Source organism: Saccopteryx bilineata, chromosome 4, assembly GCF_036850765.1.
Source record: "Saccopteryx bilineata isolate mSacBil1 chromosome 4, mSacBil1_pri_phased_curated, whole genome shotgun sequence".
Classification (NCBI taxonomy): Eukaryota; Metazoa; Chordata; class Mammalia; order Chiroptera; family Emballonuridae; genus Saccopteryx; species Saccopteryx bilineata.
In genome coordinates this window covers 256,866,900-256,886,378 of record NC_089493.1, presented here as the reverse complement: position 1 = coordinate 256,886,378, position 19,479 = coordinate 256,866,900, and the positions used below count along the sequence as shown (strand labels likewise).

Sequence of the window (19,479 nt, the reverse complement as noted above, 5' to 3'; positions counted from 1 at the left end):
ATGTGTTTATGATTTTTATGAAATGTATTACTCTCACATCAAAAATAAGTATGCATTCTTCAATTTTAAAAATATACCAGTTCTTCTTTACTGATGATTTAATTCATGATTCACATTAACTTAATTAAAATTTTAATGCTAACACTGTTTTCAAGTGTTTATCATCTAACTGGAAATTTCTGTAATATTAAGGGAGGCATAATGAAATTATACATTTTAATATAAATGTGGAACGGCTTTCGCCCACAGGGTGCTTTTAGTTTGATGTTAGTGTATGGAATATGTCCTCCATCAATTGCTTAAAAAAATTTTTTTTTATGGCTACATCATATAAAATTTCCTATTTATTGGTTAAATTCTGGACAGGATATAGTGTCCACTTTAAAAGTTGTGGCCACCCATTTATTTTGAAGCTGATCTCTTACCATTCTATGTATCAAATTTAGAGCAAGTTAATTATTTGATAAGCATGAGATTGGGTGAATTGTCCCTAATATTACTTTTTTTTGTTTTGTTTTTTATAGTATTTTTCTGAAGTGAGAAGCAGGAGGGGCAGAGAGACAGAATCCCGTGAGCGCTTGACTGGGATCCACCCGGCATGCCCACGAGGGGGCGATGCTCTGCCCATCTGGAGCATTGCTCCGCTGCAACCTGAGCCATTCTAGCATCTGAGGCGGAGGCCATGGAGCCATCCTCAGTGCCCTGGCCAACTTTGCTCCAATGGAGCCTTGGCTGCAGGAGGGGATGAGAGAGAGTGAAAGAAGAGGAAGGGTAGAGAAACAGATGGGTACTTCTCCTGTGTGCCTTGTCTGGGAATTGAACCCGGGACTTCTGCTCTCCGGGCCAATGCTCTACCACTGAGCTAACTGGCCAGGGCCCCTAATATTAGTCTTAATAATTTGTGACAGCCATCTAAATCTGTGCTGAAACAAGACAGTAAAATTAATATTTGGAAATAGGGGTGTTAAAATAGTATGGCCCGTTTCTACTCCCCCAACCCAAAGAGTAAATAACTAAAATGTTTAATGACTCTATAATCTAGTAAAAAAAGATAATAATATTCATTTTTATTTACTTTTGTGAGTTTTTTTGAGACAGTTTTCACAGTTTATTTTAATTCTTGAAATAGCTCCTATGAAAAATTTAGGAAAGTTTAGGAAAGGCTAGCTTTTTTTTGGGGGGGGTGACAGAGAGACAGAGAGAGGGACAGATAGAGACAGACAGGAAGGGAGAGAGATGAGAAGCATCTATCATTTGTTGCAGCTCTTTAGTTATTCATTGACTGCTTTCTCAGGGCTAGCATTCTTAATGCCATTTTACAGATGCTGACACTAGAAGATCTTGATCTCATTCTTAGGTTAGGACTCCTCCCAGGACACAAGTTTCTGGAAGAGGAAAAAAATCACTGTTTCCCTCAAATAAAATCTTTCTCTATACCTGATTCTAAATAACTGTAAATGTTCAATTATAGATCCAGATGTTTTGAAGTTTTCTATGTCATTTGAAAACTATTCTTTGGTTTTCAGAGACCATAGTAGCATATGTTTTTAGTGTGTTGGTTTAGCCATGTGACAAGTAAAACAAGTCCCGTAAACATGTTCAGCTGTTCAGGTTGGCGGACGCAGGGCACGCTGGAGGTGACAGTCATAGCTAGCATTTCTTGAGCGCCTATTACATCTCATTTGATGTGTCTATTACATCAAACACAAATTGGCAATCCCCACTTTAGGTGAGGTAACTGAGGCTTTGAAAAATTAAGTAAAATCTTAAGAGTATATAGCTAGTAAACTACTAATCTGAGAGTCAAACCCAGAGACTGCATTCTTATTTTTTACACTTTGTTACCCAGTTCAAAAGCATTACTGGACACTTGGCATGAGACAGTGACCTATCTGTCATTATTCTCTGTGAGAAGGAGCTTCTGGGACTGATGATCTTAGCTGTCCCACTCATGACAAGACTTCTGTGTGAAAGAACTTCAGGTGTCTGGTATTGCTTGTTTCATTTCTAGTATCCAACAAAATGTGTTTGAGAACATTAATTATTTCATCAAATGCATTCACTTATAAGGACATTAAAATATCCTGGTTTTCAAAATTAAAATGTAATCGAAAACATCTTGCAGTTACATAGGATACTTACGTTTCATCTGTTTGTATAGGAGTAGAGAGGTGTAATTTGTTGAAAAAAATTTTTTTTTAATTTTACTTGTATGTAAGCTCCGAGCGGGCAGGGATCTTACCTGTCTTGGTTATCGTTATATTAGTACCAAGCACAAAGGCTGGCATTATAAAGAGATGTTCAATAAATATTTATTGAGTGCTTTAAGTTAGAACTGAAATACCCCTTCTTATGTCTCTCTTCTGGGTTGGCACTCCTGGGTTTTATTGAGAAAGCTAAAAAGTAGTGAGGACATTATTGTTTTTTTTCTTTTTCCTTCATTCAGAAATGGATGTATATGCTGACTTCATGTCATTCCCTGTACTTTCCCCCACTCCATGCTTCTTTTTCTCCTGTCTTTCTGCTCTCTTCCACCTCTCCTCTCCCATCCATTCTCTTCTTCTCCACCAGCTTACAGTGGAGTCCAGGGTGGACCTACGTGAGCCACTGAAAGTCGAGAGTTGACTCTTGAACAACACAGGGATTTGGGGCACCAACCCCCTCTGTGCCGTCAAAAATCTGCATATAACTTTTGGCTGCTCTATAACTTAACTATAACTAATAGCCTACTGTTGACCGGCTTTACTGACAGCATAAATAGTCAACACACATTTGGTATGTTTTATGCATTATATACTGTGTTCTTACAAAAGTTAGCTTAGAGAAAAGAAAAAGTTATTGAGAAACTCTTAAGAGAAAGTAGCATTTACAGTGTTTATTGGGGAAAAACCCCCAAAACCTTCAGGTGGACCTGTGTGGTTCAAACTGATGTTGCTCAGAGGTCAACTGTACAGGTATTTGCCATTAATCAGACCAGGGATCAGCAAGCTTTTTCTGTGAAGAGCCTGTAGTAAGTATTTTAAGCTTTGTGGGCCCAAATGCCACAAGGATATTATGTAGGTACTTCCATAATGAGGGAGAAAGAACAATTTCTACCGATTTTTTTAATTGAGGAAAATTAAAACCTAGCAATAGTAATTGAATATAATTTATAATACTGATAGATCTTCTAATGAGAAGAATGGAATTCTCTTTATGAGGGGGGGGGCTCAGTGATAACATTTCACTTAATATAGGTTCAGAGTTAGTTTTGGCTGTTATTAAATTGATTGTAAAAATTCATTTGTAAAAAACATTCTTAGCTTGTGGGCTATATTAAAAAAATTGTCTGTGGGCTGGATTTGACCCATAGACCTTTCGTTTGCTGACCCTTGATCTATTCTGTGGACTAAAAGACATCCCGGGCAGGTTAACTCCTTGATGTTCTTTCTCCGTAAAGGCTCATTGCTCCAGGACTGGACAGGGGAGGTTTGGAGGAAATGGGATGTGTAGCCTGGGAGCAGGAACGTAGGTAACGAGGGAACATATTTTTAAAGGTACATGAGTAGGAAGAGAGAAAGGAAGCAGAGAGAGCTTGTCTTGGTCCTGGGCCTGTAGTGGTTCTTCTGCAGGGGAGGTGTCTTGGATGCTACAGGGCACCCCACTCTGGGAGGGCCTGAATCGGGCAGGGACAGTTTGAAAAGCACATTCAGGATATCTGTTCGTTTTGTGATGCAGCGTCCTGAGGAGAGGGCCTCATTTTCTTCTTGGTTGCCTATGACATAACAAGGTGGAGTGAGCCGGCATTTGGGGTTGGCGTCTGGGTTCTCCAAGATCAAGTCTGTTGATGGGAAAGGGTGGCAGCAGCAGTGGTGGTGAACCATTATTTCTTCCCCTAAATGGAAACAGAAGACTCCAGGGAGGTGTAGGGGCCACACTATGGGGCTGCCAATGGCTATTTGGGTGAAATTAAGGGGTTGTTACATTAGGGATGATTAGCTTTTAAAAAACTTGCTCTTCTGGTAGGTTAGGGAGGGCCTGGGGCCTCCTCAAGGGTGGCACTCTTCAAAGTGCTGTTTCCTCCCGACTTCTCTGTGGTGTGAAACGCCAGACTCAGAGCTCTCTGACCGCAGAGCCTCTCTCCTTTGGTTTCAGTAACTCGGCTCCCTCCTGCTTCGCTGTGACATCCGCGGCATTCCTCCTCTCTTCTGCTCCAGCAGCGCTGGGATCTGCAGGGTTCCGCCCCTCCCTTCATACTCTCCACATTTTCCCTGAGCCATGTCACCCACTCTGTTGGCTTCACCACGTCCTCTATGCCAGTGACTCCTCTCTACATAATTCCACACAGTTCTTCCTACCTGCCTGATACCTCTCCCTACAGGTGGTCGTCCGCCCAGCATTCCTGTCACAGGGAATGATGCCCTCACCAGCCAACTGAAACAGAACCCTGGGACTGGCCTTTGAGTGTCCCTTCCCCCCCCCTCCCCCGCCTTGCTGAGCGCACCCCTGTCCCCTCCCCCGCCACAGCTATAGCTGCTCTCTCTCCTGAGGTCTGCTACAATGGCTTCCTAACTGTCCTTCCTTCCTACACATTCTCCCCCTTTGTCTCTTCTCCCTGCTGTTTCCAGTGTGCCATCTACCAAAGGAACCGCCCTATCCACCCATGCCCCTGATCTCACACCAGAGTGTGCTTCTAACTTCACCATAACCCTCCAAATTCTTAGCCTGCCCTGGCTCTTCTGAGTGCCTCAGTCTCTACCCTCAGCTCTCCCTCTTATCCCTGTTGCTCTGCATGTTGAACCCCTGTCCCAAGTGGCTCAGCTCTGCCTGTGCCTCGTGTCCCTTCCCCAGGCTGCATCCTGCATTCCCTTGATACCCATCTGGCACACTCCCTGCCCCGCCCTGCGGCTCCCACAATGCCCTGGGCCTAACTGACGGCTTCAGCCCTGATCACACGCTGCTCTGTGTCCACTGCCAGGCCTCTCTGTCTTCTTGAGGCCCCTCCACAGCTCCTGAGGCAATGGTTGGCACCTCTAGGCACCTGGCAAAAAATTGTTGGATGATGAAACGACTTCCGGCGGTGAGGCAGCTTTAAGCAGCAGCCCCTATGAGGGGGTGGGCATGGGACCGATACATTGTCCCCCTGTCTCACAACCAGGTCCTCACACCACCCTCGGCTTGTTGATTCCTTCTGCATAAGGAGTTAATAGTCTTAATCCTGTGCCTTCTCCTCTCTGTATTAGCATTTGTTTACTTTTAGTCTAAAGCGGAATGGCTTAGCATTTTTTCACTTAAAAATCAGTGTTTTAAAAAATTCTGAAAGCAGTTCATGTCTGTGTTCAAAACTCATGCAGCACAAAAGGCTGCAAAATGAAAAGGGGCTCCCTCCCCCCACCTCGCATGTTTTTATGGGTAAAATTTCTGGAAGGATGCGTAAGAAACTGTTCGAAGAGAGGTTCTCCCTAGAGAAGAACCTATATTGGCTTTTATGGCCCGTTCTGTTCTCAGGAGGAAAAACAGAATTCTGGATCTGTGAAGAGCTTTTCTGTGTGTGTGTGTGTGTGGGGGGTTATGAGAAGAAATGTTTAAAAGTTTGAGTTATGATACAAACCTTGTTAGGGCTCATGGCAGTTCCTGCGAGGATATTCTGTGACCCTGGGAGGTGATTTATCTCAAGAGCTCAGTTTCCAGAGTCTGATGAGAAAACCCACCCCTGTATTTCATGGAGCTATAATAAGAATGAACGTGTGTCTCCAAGGTGTCCTTGGAAGTAGGTATGTAGATGGCTGTCGGAGCAAGAACTCTATGATTTTTTTCTCTCCGTGTAATAAACTATGGAGATTTTTACTGCGTTGTTTTCATTTGCTATGAAATTAAAATTTCAAAGCTTTCTTTAATTCATTGAGATTCATCAGTAGTATTTAGAGTCATCATTTGGGAGGTCTGGATGGAAGAGGGACAAGACATTCATTGCTGAGACTCTTAGACATGCGTTTATGTGAGCAAGGTTTAGATTTTGTAAGCAGTAGAGTGAATGCTACCAAGATAGTGTACTGGGCAGGGAGTCAAAATTGCCCCTTTCTGTGGCTGGCCCATGGCCCTTTGGAAAGGCAGGATTTTGCCCCTTTCCAAGGCATCACTTTAATTACCAAGCAGTGTGACTCAGACTCTTCCTTGTTATTTGTAGGACCAGCATGTATTGTGTTGATAACTTAAATGGCTAAAATACTCATTTCAGGAGGTTGCGAGTGAGATTTCATAGTATATGGTAAAGAAGTCCTATCGTGTCTGTTTCCAGAAGAGTGAGGATGAACTCTGGCTGGTTAGCTCAGTAGGTTAGACTTAGAGCATCATCCAGAAACACCAAGGCTGTGGGTTCGAACCTCAGTCAGGGCACGTACAGGAATCCACCGATGAATGCACAACGACAGGCAGTCCCTGGGTTACGAACGAGACAGATTCTGTAGGATTGTTCTTAAGCTGAATTCATATGTAAGTTGAAACAGGTACATTAACCTATTAAACACAACTTAGACGGATTTTAACATAGTATTTATTTTTACCTTTCTGTGCATATAAATACTTAAAACATTTTCAAATACAGCCTTGAACACTCTTGAATGATGCAGAAGATGGTGGACTTGTTGGAAAGGATGGGACTGATGTTGGAGAGTCAGGGTTTGATTCTGCTGCTGGAGTTAGTTTCTTGAAGTATAGGCATCAGGGGAGGTTTGTACGGAGCTTTTCTTTTTCTCGTCATAAATGGTCCTTTAGCATCTCAGGCCTTTTGGTTACTGTACAGGAAACTTCGGTGAACCTCTCTGTGTCAAGACCTTGCTGCTCTAACTTGGCCATTCCTGCTTCAATGAGACGAAAAGCATCCGCTAACTCTTTTGTAGAAAACTTGGTTCTGGAGTTTCTAGATCTCTGTTTTCTTCCCTTAATGCTATCATCTGCTGCTCTAGTTCCATAAGGTCTTCATTCTTTGTCATGGGAGTCGAGTAACTTTATGATATTATTTTTATTGATGTCCAACTGCCGTTGATTACCAACAGCCGTTATGGGGCTCCGTTCGTAAATATGAGTCGTACGTAAGTTGGATCTTAGTAACTCAGGGACTTACCGTATGTGGAATGCCTCCCATCTCTTTCTCTTTCTCTCTCTCTTTAAAAATCAGTCAATAAAAATATATATTGGGGAACAAAATTCCCAAAAGAGTAAGGATGAGAGACCTCCAATCTTCCCCTAATTTTAGGAGCAATTTAGGGATGTACAAAGGCAGGCAGTGTGTTGATGGCCAGGATCTAAGACACTCAGTATTTAGAGGTTTAGAAATTGATTTGCTAGTATCAATGCACCTATGTTGAACAAAATCCAGAGTTTTATAAAACTCTTTAAGAAAGCTTTTTTTTTTTTTAAGTTTCACTCAGGATTTGGGGATCAGATCTAATTGATGGAAATGGTATTTGGGTGAAACTTTTCAGGAATTTTCCTTTGTGCAAAGTAAAGGGACTCATGAAAAGGATAAATTCAAGAAGACAGATGTTTTTAGTACCTTTATGAAAATCTCCTTTATTTGGGGCTTATTTTTGTTTTTTAAGTGTCTTTGGAAGTAGGCAGAATGGGAGGCAACCAGACAATCCTTAGGCATAAGATATGAAAACACTGATCATTTGCTGCTACTGTTTAAAGCACACCCAGCCCTCTGAGCCCTGGGAGATGTCAGTGGCACTTTTGAAACAGATGAAGAGTCTGTGTGTGCTCCCCCCCCCCCCCCCCCCCCCCCGCCCCAACACAAATGAGGATAAGTATGTGATAACTGATGTGCTCTGGTGGAAACGTCGCCTCCACCTCCATTGGTGTCTTTTTCCTACGAAACTACACAGCTGAGGGCCTTTTAGGGGAGAATTTGGTGTGGCTTCAAAACAACAACAAGAGTAAGATGCTTAGTTATAGTTTCATCATACTCCTTCCTATCTTTACATACTTCGTACCTTTTGTTTTGAACGCTTGTCAGTGTTGAAGAAGTTAAAAATAGCCACCTCTGCGTAAAAGTGTATCTTACACATGTGGCTGGTCTGCCTCTGCCTTGGCTTTGTGACCTGCATGTGGGGCCACTGCTGCAGTGACGCACTCACAGTCATTGGGCGCCTGTGATTTCGGGGGTAGCCTGGAGTCCTGGCTGGAGAGGAAAGCATTCCTCTTGGCCCCACTGGCCTTGGGGTCAGAACCCTGGTCCATCCCCAGGCTGAGCTCGGTCTGATCTGGTCAGAGACCGAGCCTGTAAAGCAGGGGTCCCCAAACTATAGCCCGCGGGCCACATGCGGCCCCCTGAGGCCATTTATCCGGCCCCCGCTGCACCTCCGATAGGGGCACCTCTTTCATTCGTGGTCAGTGAGAGGAACACAGGATCCATCCTCATCCTGTGCTCCGGGAGTACTGTATGTGGCGGCGCCACAAAGCGCAGCATGGCTCACGTACAGTACTACTTCTGGTGACGTGGGATGCATGCATCACGGCTCCGGAAGCGCGTCATATCACCTGTTACGGCTAGCAGTGACAAATATGTATGGAACCGGACATTGACCATCTCATTAGCCAAAAGCAGGCCCATAGTTCCCATTGAAATACTGGTCAGTTTGTTGATTTAAATTTACTTGTTCTTTATTTTAAATATTGTATTTGTTCCCATTTTTTTTTTTTTACTTTAAAATAAGATATGTGCAGTGTGCGTAGGGATTTGTTCATAGTTTTTTTTATAGTCCGGCCCTCCAACGGTCTGAGGGGACAGTGAACTGGCCCCCTGTGTAAAAAGTTTGGGGACCCCTGCTGTAAAGCACTTGAGCAGCTAAATCTTTGGCTTTTTGTTGAGGGTGTCACTGGTCTTAGCACCTGGGAAGAACAGGAAAGTAGTGGTATAATTCCCAGTTATAGTATATAGTTGTAGCTTGTGGACTTGGATGATTTAAGACAATAACAACAAAACCAACCTGAGCTTTGATTTCAGTGGGGTTTTTAAGTGAGGCTTCTGAAGGAATTACAGTATTTGCTTGGACTCCTGAGATGCACGGTTCTGAACTATATGTAATAAAAGGTGATACAAGTGCATATGACTCCGAGCATACAGAAAAGGGTCAAAACTCGACGTCAGGAGGAAGATTGCTCTCTGAAATGTGTTCTGTTTTAGAAGGGTTTGCTTCTGCTATACATCAATGTGGCTTCGAATTCCAGCTGGGCCACTGACCTTAAATGACCTTTTAAAGTTACTTCTCCCAAGTTTCTTATCTCTCATATGTGAAGTACTTTCCTCACATCTTGTTGAGAAAGACTGAATGAAGAATGCACTAACCCCTCCTGTGTTACCTGTGTTGATCAGTAGCTGCTGACTGTGTTACTGTTTTTATAAGAAAGCCCATGCACTTTGAACTCAGAGGGTTTTGTTTGGCCTTGAATTTCAGCTCCTGAGATAAGTTACCCATCCTCTGAGATCTTCAGTTTCTGCCTCTATAAAATGGGGATATTGTGCGAGTTCAAGGACATAGAAAATACGTGGTGCCTGGTGCACAGTAGACCCTTGGTAAGGATTTGCCTGTGCTGTACGCCATAAAGCAGAGATCACTTTGATGGTGGTTCTAAAGGGAACTGTCTCCACTACATTTAGGGAGGAGAATTAGGAACGACTAATGACAGTTAGTGGTTCCAGGTTTGTCTTTCAGAGATGAAGAACAGATCAATGCTTCAGGAAACAGTTGTTGAAGCTTCCCTTGCTTTGCTAATGAGGCAGTGACGTCAGGCAGAAAGGGTGGTTAAAATGCAAAGTGTGAGACTGCAGCAGTGGTCACCTTTAAAGAGCTGTGACTTCCCTTATACGTAGCACAGTCTCTGTCTAATGCTTCTTAAATTAAAGAGGTGACTGTGGGCAATCTCATAAAACAGCCAAATACCAGGATACGTGGAAAATGTGAGCATTAAGTAATCGTGCCCCAGTGCGCTCATAGAATATGAAAATAATGGACTGAGCAAAATAGAATGCCCTTCCCACTCTGGTTGTTGTTGATCTGAGAACCCCAGGATTGAGGGGTTAATAACAAGATGAGTGTGGGGATTTGTGGCCACAGATGGAAGAAACCTGGGCAAGCCTTTCCCCTGGGGGTTCAGACCTGCCCTGAGGTGTGGGCGGGAGGCTTTCTTTCATTGAGGCTGCCTGTCTGGTTTCCCCAGCCCATAGCTTCCCCTGCCCCCTTGCCTGGCAATAGCAGCGGTCCCGAGCCACCTGACTGCCTCTTTGTTGGGTCTAGGCAGAGCAGGAATGCTGCTGGAGCTCTCCCAGCCCGGCCCTGGCGACTCTTCCCCCTCTGCCGTCAGGGTCTGGGTCCTGGACACCATCCCTGGCTGACACAGTCACTATGGGAGTGATACAAAGCTGCCGCCTCCAGCACTCCAGATTTGGAGCCTCCCTGGCTCCTCAGCACTCGAGAAGCCCTTGAAATAAGGTGAACAGGGGAAATATTGCCAGTCTCTCTGCAGACCCCCCCCCCCCGCCCTCTGATTACACACACTAAGTGCCACTATCTGTGTAAATAACCTTTTCCTCCTCGCCTCTCTACCCTCCCTGCCCGCCCGCCCGCCCTCCCTCCCCACTCCCGTGCTCTTGGGCTCTCTGGAGTGATAAATAGCCAGGCTACTGCTCAGCGTGCACCAACACCTGGGAATAATCATGCAAAAATAACAGTGAGAGACTGCCGCGCGTCTGTTCTTGACATTAACTTTCCTCAGTTTGACAGGCTGCCACCACCAGCTGTTAGACTTATGGGTCTTTTTTTTTCTTTTTCTTTTTTGCACTGGAGATGGCTGCTTTCCTGCTTCCCTCTTTGCGGCTGTAATAGGTTACATCAGTGTCCCATCAAGATGACAGAAAAGAGCTTTGACAATGGAACCATTGCTAAAACCGACCAGTTCTCTGTTCTGATCTTTTATTCCAGTTATTAGTGTCATTCAACTACTAATTCCCCAGTGGTTTCTTTATGGAATAGCTGATTATTACTATTTTTAGGGTACCCTCCCCCTCTCCGAAAGGTATTTATGACTGCCTCTCTTGAATTGCCATTGAATGTAGCAAAGCCCAGCGTTTGGCCTTACAGGACTAAAACATCTATTGATTTCCCTTTTATTTTGTTCAGGTCTCAAGTATTCATTTATAATAATGATGGTGATGTTGACAATGGCAATAGCTTTTGTTTTATTACAGCTCTCTGTACCATTGTGTGTATGTTCTCATCATGTAGCAGTCATGTTAGCCAGGTGGTATTTCCATTGTAGAGCGAAGCCATCGGGTCCCACAGAGATCAAGCGGCTCACCTAAGATTATGTAACTAAAGGCAGAGCTGATTCTAGCTCCAGGGACTGACGCTGAACCGCACTGCCTCCCACTGCGTGGGGCTGTTTGCCCTCAGGCCACTATGGACAGCCCCTTGGGTGCCTTGCTGCACTTAACAGTTGTAATTTTGCTATATCTGTATGATTTTATTTGATTAGTGTCATAGTTTTGCCCATTCTTGTTTTGCTAGCAGGGTGCACAGTGCCTGGCACACAGCCGCTGTGCGGAAATGATTTACCGGCTGGATATGCAATCGAGTTTAGGCAAGTAAAAGGAGACTTGGGGGGGCAGAGAATGGAAAAGGGGTTGCAGCAGGAGCTTAGTGGACAGGGATCTTGTGGAAGTGTAGGCTCATCTGACCAGCTGCCAGATGCCAGTGCATGAAAGTATTTCCCCACGCTCAGCTTCTCAGGGTTAAGCCCTTTTTCTTATACTTTTAACACACTTTAACTGCACTTAACCATGCATTTGGAGGGGATTATAGATTTATGTTAAACATAGTAGGATATAAAAAGAAGCTTTGTAAGTTTGCGGAAAGGGTTAGGGAATGGTAATATCAGACTAGGGTTTTCTTTGTTTTTTTTTTGAAACACCATTGTTTACTGAGCTGAGCACTATACTGGGCCTTCTCTTTCTATGAATTATCTCATTGAGCCTTCACTCTGACCCTTTGTGGGTAATGTTACTCTCACTCCCATTTCTTTAGTCAGAGTTGCCAGATAACTTGCTCAGGGTCCCACACAGCAAGCATGGATAGGGTCAGGAATTGAACCCAACACAACCTGAGGCCCACCAATGTCAAGTCCGGGTGCATGCTTCCTCTTCATGTGAGCAAGTCCTTGTAAGAGCTGTTGCTTCCCTCTGTTTTAACTTCTTTAGTTGAAGAAATTATGGTTCAGTGTAGGGGGATCAGTGACCCAAGAAATCAGGGTGCGGTGGAGTTGATCGTCTGTATAAGGCAAAAATAACTATTAAAACCCCTCTAAAATCCTGCTTTACATATGGTTTACATGTGGTTTTGTGTTAAACACCATGCAATTCACAAGAGAACTGAAACCTTTTGGGGGGAACATCTACTGGGGTCACTCATGGGCAGAAAGAGTTGGCCACACTGAGTGATTTCCTATCAACCCCCTTTTGTCTCCGGGTGTCTGTTGAACCACTACCGTCAAATTTCTGCGCTCATGCTCACCTGGGCTGCCACCAGAGACAGCTTTTCGCCCTTGTGCAAATAGGGGCCACATTTTTCTCTAGAATCAGTAAGTTGGGCTAAATGACCTTCTATCTGAAACATTCTGTGATTGTCTCAGTGAGAGCAGGGAACACAAACTGACCAGGTCACTCTGGCTGAAGGGAGGCTAGGCCCTGTGATGCCACAGGAGTGTGGCCCCAGCATAGCACAGGATTCAATTAAGAGATAGTGGAAATTCAGACATTATCCTAATGTTTTCTGTTTGGGAAAAAAAAAAAAAAAAAGTCGGATTGTTTCTAAAAGTAGCATACCTGCCAAATAAAACACCTCTGGAATGTGTCTTTCCCTGCCCCTTTCCCACTAGTGACCTCTGGGCTAGAGGGACTCCCAGTAGCCTACCTGGTGGTCCTAGTTCTTCCTTCCATCTCCTGAAATCCCAGTGGAGGAAAGACCCTTTTAGCCTCTCTCTGGTTGTGATGATCCCGTGCCTATGAGAATGGCAATTTTTGAATTACTGTGAGGAAGCCAGTGTAGTGGAAAGAGAGAAATTTACTTGTATAACAAAGAGTAATCTTTAAAAACTCTGACTTGTTGAGTTTTCCTATCAAATTTAAGGGATTTAGACTATTATCACATTGGGGGGACTGTTTATGATTAAGTTCATATTTATTGTTAAGCACTGAACCTTTGCTTTCTCATTTTGAAACATGCAGGGACAGGGCTCCAGTGTCCCTGTAGAAAGGTCATCAACTAAACCTTTTCACTGCATTTGGATTGTGTTAATGGAAATGAACACAGTTAACTTGCTAGTAGGCCCAGGATACCACTGCCTGTCCCCTCAAGCCACCTAGATTCTTTAGACATTTGCGCTTTGGAATTACATACACATCCCAAATAGTGGCTGTGTGTGAGTATCTGTATGCAAATGTATTCATAAGCAGAGTTACAGGGAAGTAAGGATTTAGCCTAGAAACTCTGTTGTGATAGGATTTGTCACCAATATTAGAAGGCCAGAGAATACATTTCCAGTTGAGGAAAATGGGCTTCAATGAGGTTAAATGATTCTCCAAAGTCACAAGCTTAATTAGCATGTCAGAGTTGCAGCAAAAATCCTAGTGTCTACGTGCCCTGTCCCTGTAACTTCTGTTGCACACATTGTCTCGTTGGGACCTGATTAGAGAATCAAGGCTCTCTGAGGCTCGTTACCTCTTGGTTTTGTTTTATTTTCTTGCTTATCCAATTGAAGCTATAGTTGCTTCTCTAGGAATTAATGTAGGTTGTTGATCAAGTGATACAAAGAATAGTTTGAGAATATTATTCCACTTTGTCTTTTCAGTTTATATGTGTAGCATTCAATTACAATCAATTCACAACTAACTATACAAATTAAGAGGTTGTTGGGAAACATGGAATAAAAGTGCAGTAGCTAGTTTATCATTTTCCTGTGTGAGTGTGTGTTTTAGTTGTAGAAAGCGATTCCAATCACATACAATCTTTTAGTTATAATAAAGACTGTAAGGTAACATTGGGTCGCCTCACCCTTAAATTTCCTCCCTCAGAACCTCTTTCTTCATTTGTCAGCTCAGTTTTAAAATAGGAACTATCAGTGTGAACTTTGATCCACATTAAGCCACATTTACACGAAAGCATAAATCACCAGATCTGGGGTTTGGGGCTGTTAAATGCGCTTCTTTCTTGGGCTCTGTGATCAAGAATGAAGAACAATAAAAAGCATGGAGCAAAAGAAGTTTTATGGCAGCTTTGAGAGCAGGAAATTAAGTTTCTTTAACATGCAGTTGGATGAAGGGATGTTCTATTGCATCTTGGATCACTCAGGCAAGAGAATGTCAGTTTATCATTTTAGTGAAATGCAAACTGTAGAAATCGTTCCTACAGTTATATGAACAAGGAGCCCACACAGATGACTGCTTCAGCTGTTTAACTAGGCAGCGCACTTCCTCATGTGACTTATCTTGAAATGCACTCTTGCATTTCTTTTAAACAACAAAGACTATATAATATGCCTGTAGCCAAGTGTCCATTTCTTACAAAGGTTAACTGTAAATATATGTACAACAGACTAGGCTGACATTTTACCAGAACAACCTTCTGTGTATCTTTTTATACATGCAATTTGCTAGCCCAGCTGATAAAACATGCAAGATGTTGTTCCTTATACGTAGCTAGTGTCTATGTGCAACACAAGGACAACATAGAGGATCTGGAATCCTGGTGCAGACGTGCTTTTGGCATTTGGCTCTTTCACATTTGATAACCTGTCAGCAGGGTCAAAGCTATTGTGTTGCAGTCACAATAGTTGTTAAAATGGATTGAATGAATGAATGAGTTGGTCGGTGATCTACCTACTTGGTTAGTATGTTCATAGCCTTTGGTTTCATTGTGGCCAGACTCCTAAACTTTTTGAGGCGCAGAACTCCTTTGCTGCTCTTCTCAGGATAGGGGTGCAAAGGAATCAGGGCACCACAAGACCGTGTGTTGGCTCTCAAGTTCATTTCATGGCTTCAGAGAGAGGGTTGCTGAGTCTCAGTCGAACTCATCAGGGATCTTTACAAGTTCAGCCACTAACGGACGTGTGTATTGTAGAAACTCAAAATCTGTTGATGTTGGGTACATTCATTTATTTCTCCATTTATGTGAATTGTGCTAAACTTTGCAGTGGAACACTGAATTAGGAGTTGATGCTTAATAAATACAGGCTAATAACATCCAGTTTATGTGTTTCCGTGTGTGTATAATCAAGTTTATGTGTTTTATATATTCAGTAGAGTAAGTTAATATATTTTAGTAGTGATTTTAATTCATTATGTATGGTTTATAAAGTACTTTGAAAACAATTTTAATCCATCTCTTGTGCTTAGATGTCCAATGATGCATATATGATGTTTACTGGAGTCTGTCCTTTGGAAAATATTGTAATTTTGAAAATAAGATCTTATTACAAGTGGTAAATAGCCCTAATTTAGCAAAACATATTTTATTCACATCTACGGAGGCTAACGTTTGTCTATTGGTAAATTTAAAAGAACATTAAAAGCCTGGCTATCATTCAGAAGCTAGAGCTCCAATATTTGCTTTTTTTTTTTTTTTTTTTTTTGGCATGAAAAAATGAAATGCTCATTTCTATTCCGCTTTATATTTTGGCACCATTAAAACACTCAAAGCTTATCATCATTGCAAATGGAATTTGAAATGGGGGTATAGTCTAGAAGTGATGTAAACAGATTGCATTGAGAAGAAGCCGCGGAATGCAGCACCACTGCAGTAAAGCCTGTCTGTCTTTCAGGTTGACCCCCTGTTTACAGTGCCAGCGCCGCCGCCGCCGATTGCCAGCAGTCTCACGCCTCAGATCCTACCTTCCTACTTTTCCCCATCTTCATCCAATATTGCAGCACCGGTTGAACAGCTTTTGGTTCGGACTCGTTCTGTGGGTGTCAATACCTGTGAAGTTGGAGTAGTGACAGAGCCCGAGTGTCTTGGGCCCTGTGAACCTGGGACCAGTGTGAATTTGGAAGGGATCGTGTGGCACGAAACAGAAGAAGGTAAATACAATTTATTTTTATATGTTTCCTTGTGCCCTCTTCCCCATGATGTGTTAATGGCCACCTGTAAGGGGAATTTGCTTTGTGGTTTTCAGAGAGGAAAGAAAAGTGGTTTTTTATGCTCTTTGGATTTTTGTTGAAATAACTGTTTGTCTTTTTGTTCGTGGCTGCTTTTACTTTCATAATGAATCGGGTGTCCCTGAAAGTGGTTTTCCAGTTTAAGTGCTAACACAAAGGACTGTGAGGAGCAGGGTAAGGGTTATGCTTTCCCCTAAGAGGTATCATGGAAATTAGAAAGTGACATAGATCTGAAATGCATTTTCTTCTTGGTGTATGGACTGATCTGTCTGTCTTACCATAGTGGGTTTTTTGTGTGTGTCCTGGAGGCTTATATTTACCTTCTGAATTGAGCCAGGGTTCTTGCGCTTAGCGAGGACCATCACCACGATGCGAGTCTCACTGGTTGCTGCTCAGAGCAGTGAAGCCAAGGTCAAAAAGCTTATATCCCAGCCGAGCCAGTCAGTTCTCTTCTATGACCGGGTGGATACCTCAGCACCCTCTCTGCCCCTTAGAGTCAGCAAGCCATCTGGAAAGTGCAATCCATTAGTCACCAGAGAAGCAAGATGCAAGAGAACTGGATCAGGGTTAATCTACCATTGCTATTAGAAATATAGATCGGGTGAATGCCATACTGATAGTGGATCCAGACCATGGTTTGGTATCTCTATAGCACGTGATCATCAAGTACAACCGTTTTTCAGATGGCCAGGGTCATTGATAGAGGCCAAAAGATAATCCAACAGTAAATACAAAGGAGAGAGCTGCATTGCTATTTGGGGGAATGGTAGAATAAAAAAGATAAGAAAGACACATGCCCCAGGGTGAATTTGGAAAGGAAAACAAACTTTTTCTCTGAGCTAGACAGATCAGGGATAAAGGAGATGACAGTTGTCAATATCATGGCCTTTTGGGAAAGGGGAAAGGACAAGGATGAGGGTAACAAGAAGGGTCTGAGATTCAAAATCATGGTTTAACTTCCTCTGTAATAAGATGAAAAATTGAGGGAAGAAACTTAAAAGGGAGAAAATAAAACACATGCAAAAGAGGCTGAGTGGATGAGAAAGGGGGCTATTTTGGGAGTGATTGTTGGGAAGGAAGTTGAGAGAAAGTAGTTAAGAATGGTGACAAACTGGAAAATGGAAGAGAATAAAAATAAAGAATGAAAATCAGAAGGCAGGTGTAAACATAGTTATTTGAAGGCAAAAAATAGCTTAAGCTGTTTTAAGATAGAAAAACAAAAATTCTTAGAAAAATCTTTGCATTCTCCATATTACACTAAATATACTCTTACAGGATATATTTATTTATTTATTTATTTATTTTTGTATTTTTCTGAAGCTGGAAACGGGGAGAGACAGTCAGACAGACTCCCGCATGCGTCCCACCGGGATCCACCCGGCACACCCACCAGGGGGCGATGCTCTGCCCCTCCGGGGCGTCACTCTGCTGTGACCAGAGCCACTCTAGCGCCTGGGGCAGAGGCCAAGGAGCCATCCCCAGCGCCCGGGCCATCTTTGCTCCAATGGAGCCTTGGCTGCGGGAGGGGAAGAGAGAGACAGAGAGGAAGGAGAGGGGGAGGGGTGAAGCAGATGGGCACTTCTCCTGTGTGCCCTGGCTGGGAATCGAACCCGAGACTTCTGCACGCCAGGCCGACGCTCTACCACTGAGCAAACCGGCCAGGGCCACAGGATAGATATATTTAATAATTAGATAAAAAATTTATAGATAGGGTCAGAGAGGAAGAAATAAAGCTTTCATTATATAAGCAGGAACCAGAAGACGGTAATGAAAGCAGTGGATCAGGGGAGCTCTCTGGTTTGCTGCCTTAAATGTGAGTGAGAGTGAAAGGCTTACTTTTGGCCTTAGAAACTTTGGGGGCTTTGGGGACTCCTCCCTCTTTGTACTTTTAACTGGGAAGCCATTTAAAACGGTACTAAGCAACCACATTGGGAGGGATTGATAGAAGAGAGCCAGAATTAAAAACTTCCTAGCTCTCTTGCCTGTTCAGGCACCATCCAGGGGGAGGGTCTCCAGGTGGGGTGCAGGCCTTCTCTCATTGCCTCTCCGGGTTGTGCACGGTTCACCTTCCCTTCGATTTTCCCCAGAGCAGCATCGATGTCTAAGCCAAGGGCTTCAAACTAGTGTCTTGGTGTGAAATGTGTATAGAAAAGAACTGGAGACATAATAAGGTCACAGTTCATTAATTTAGGTGATGATTTTCAGGAACAGAAAAAAGGATTTGGAAAGAATAAGGGTTAATTTCTCTAAACCTGAAAGTGAGATTTCCTTGTACTTGAATAATTGACTCTTTAGGGTGAAGCATTGTCTTCAGTTTCTTGGCTATGACTTAATGGCCGTCAGTTTTTTGTTTGTTTGTTTGTTTTTGCTTGTTATTTTATACATTCCAGTGTGGGCTAGGACCAGGTTCCCGCAGTGTGACCTCCCTGGGTGGTAGATGTTGTAAAATTAGCCACAAACTTTCTGGAACAGCTGTAAGGCTTGGTTTATTTTCCACTTTGCTTAGAAGTCTGCAAGGTTTTGATTTTTAGCCTAAGCTTCTAATAAAAGATGGGATTATTTAGAAATAATATCTATGTTTAAAATTTTAAAGTCAGTATGGAATTCTGATACTCTGCATATATGCTTATGAGGGTTTTACAATCCTATTATTCATTATTATCATTGTTGTTATTTGGTACTGAGATATATATAAAGCCTCTCTGTTTTCATCCTCTTCTCTGAAAAATCAATCTCCTGAGTCCCATGTACCTGCTTTTATATGCTGCGATCCATCCCTCCCCATGGGTGTCTTTCGTACATTCATATGGCGGACTGATAGCTGTACAAGCCTTTCACGCCCAGTAAATGGAGCCTCGGGCAGCCCCAACCTTGTTTTAACTGCCTCGCATTTTCCAGGATTTGGAATGTGTGGATGTTTACTGTGGCGACAGGAGGAGCTGGAGCTGTTAATAGAGTCATTCTTGTTGAATAAACTAAACTTCTGACCTCCGCATAAGTTAAGAGCTCCTCTCGGTCGTCCAGGCCTGGGTCCTGAGAAGTGTGTTTAATGGCCAGCCGTTTTCAAGAGCATTCCGTTTTGCATTATTTTCTTAGTACAGTGTGTTTAAGGCTCTTGTACCAATTTAAAAATTAAACCCACTTGCCTGTTAATTTTTCCCTTTTGGGAAGGAAGAAGAAAGAAACAGAACAAACACATTGGGAGAGCTGAAAGAGCTGGGTTTGGGGAGCAGGGGGCGGGGAAAGGGAGCCTCAGTAGTCTCCTAGTCGAGCTTCGTGAACAAAGAGCAAGT

At 43.1% G+C, this 19,479-nt stretch overlaps 1 protein-coding gene across 6 annotated transcripts in view; it reads left to right on the top strand.

Moving 5' to 3' along the window:
• ZNF608 (zinc finger protein 608) overlaps positions 1-19,479 on the top strand; it is a 115,051-nt gene that overhangs the window by 36,423 nt on the left and 59,149 nt on the right. For all 6 annotated transcript variants that reach the window (XM_066274220.1, XM_066274216.1, XM_066274217.1 and 3 more), the window contains one exon: positions 15,853-16,108. In XM_066274220.1, the coding sequence (XP_066130317.1) occupies positions 15,853-16,108 (256 nt within the window). The remainder of the gene's footprint in view (positions 1-15,852; positions 16,109-19,479) is intronic.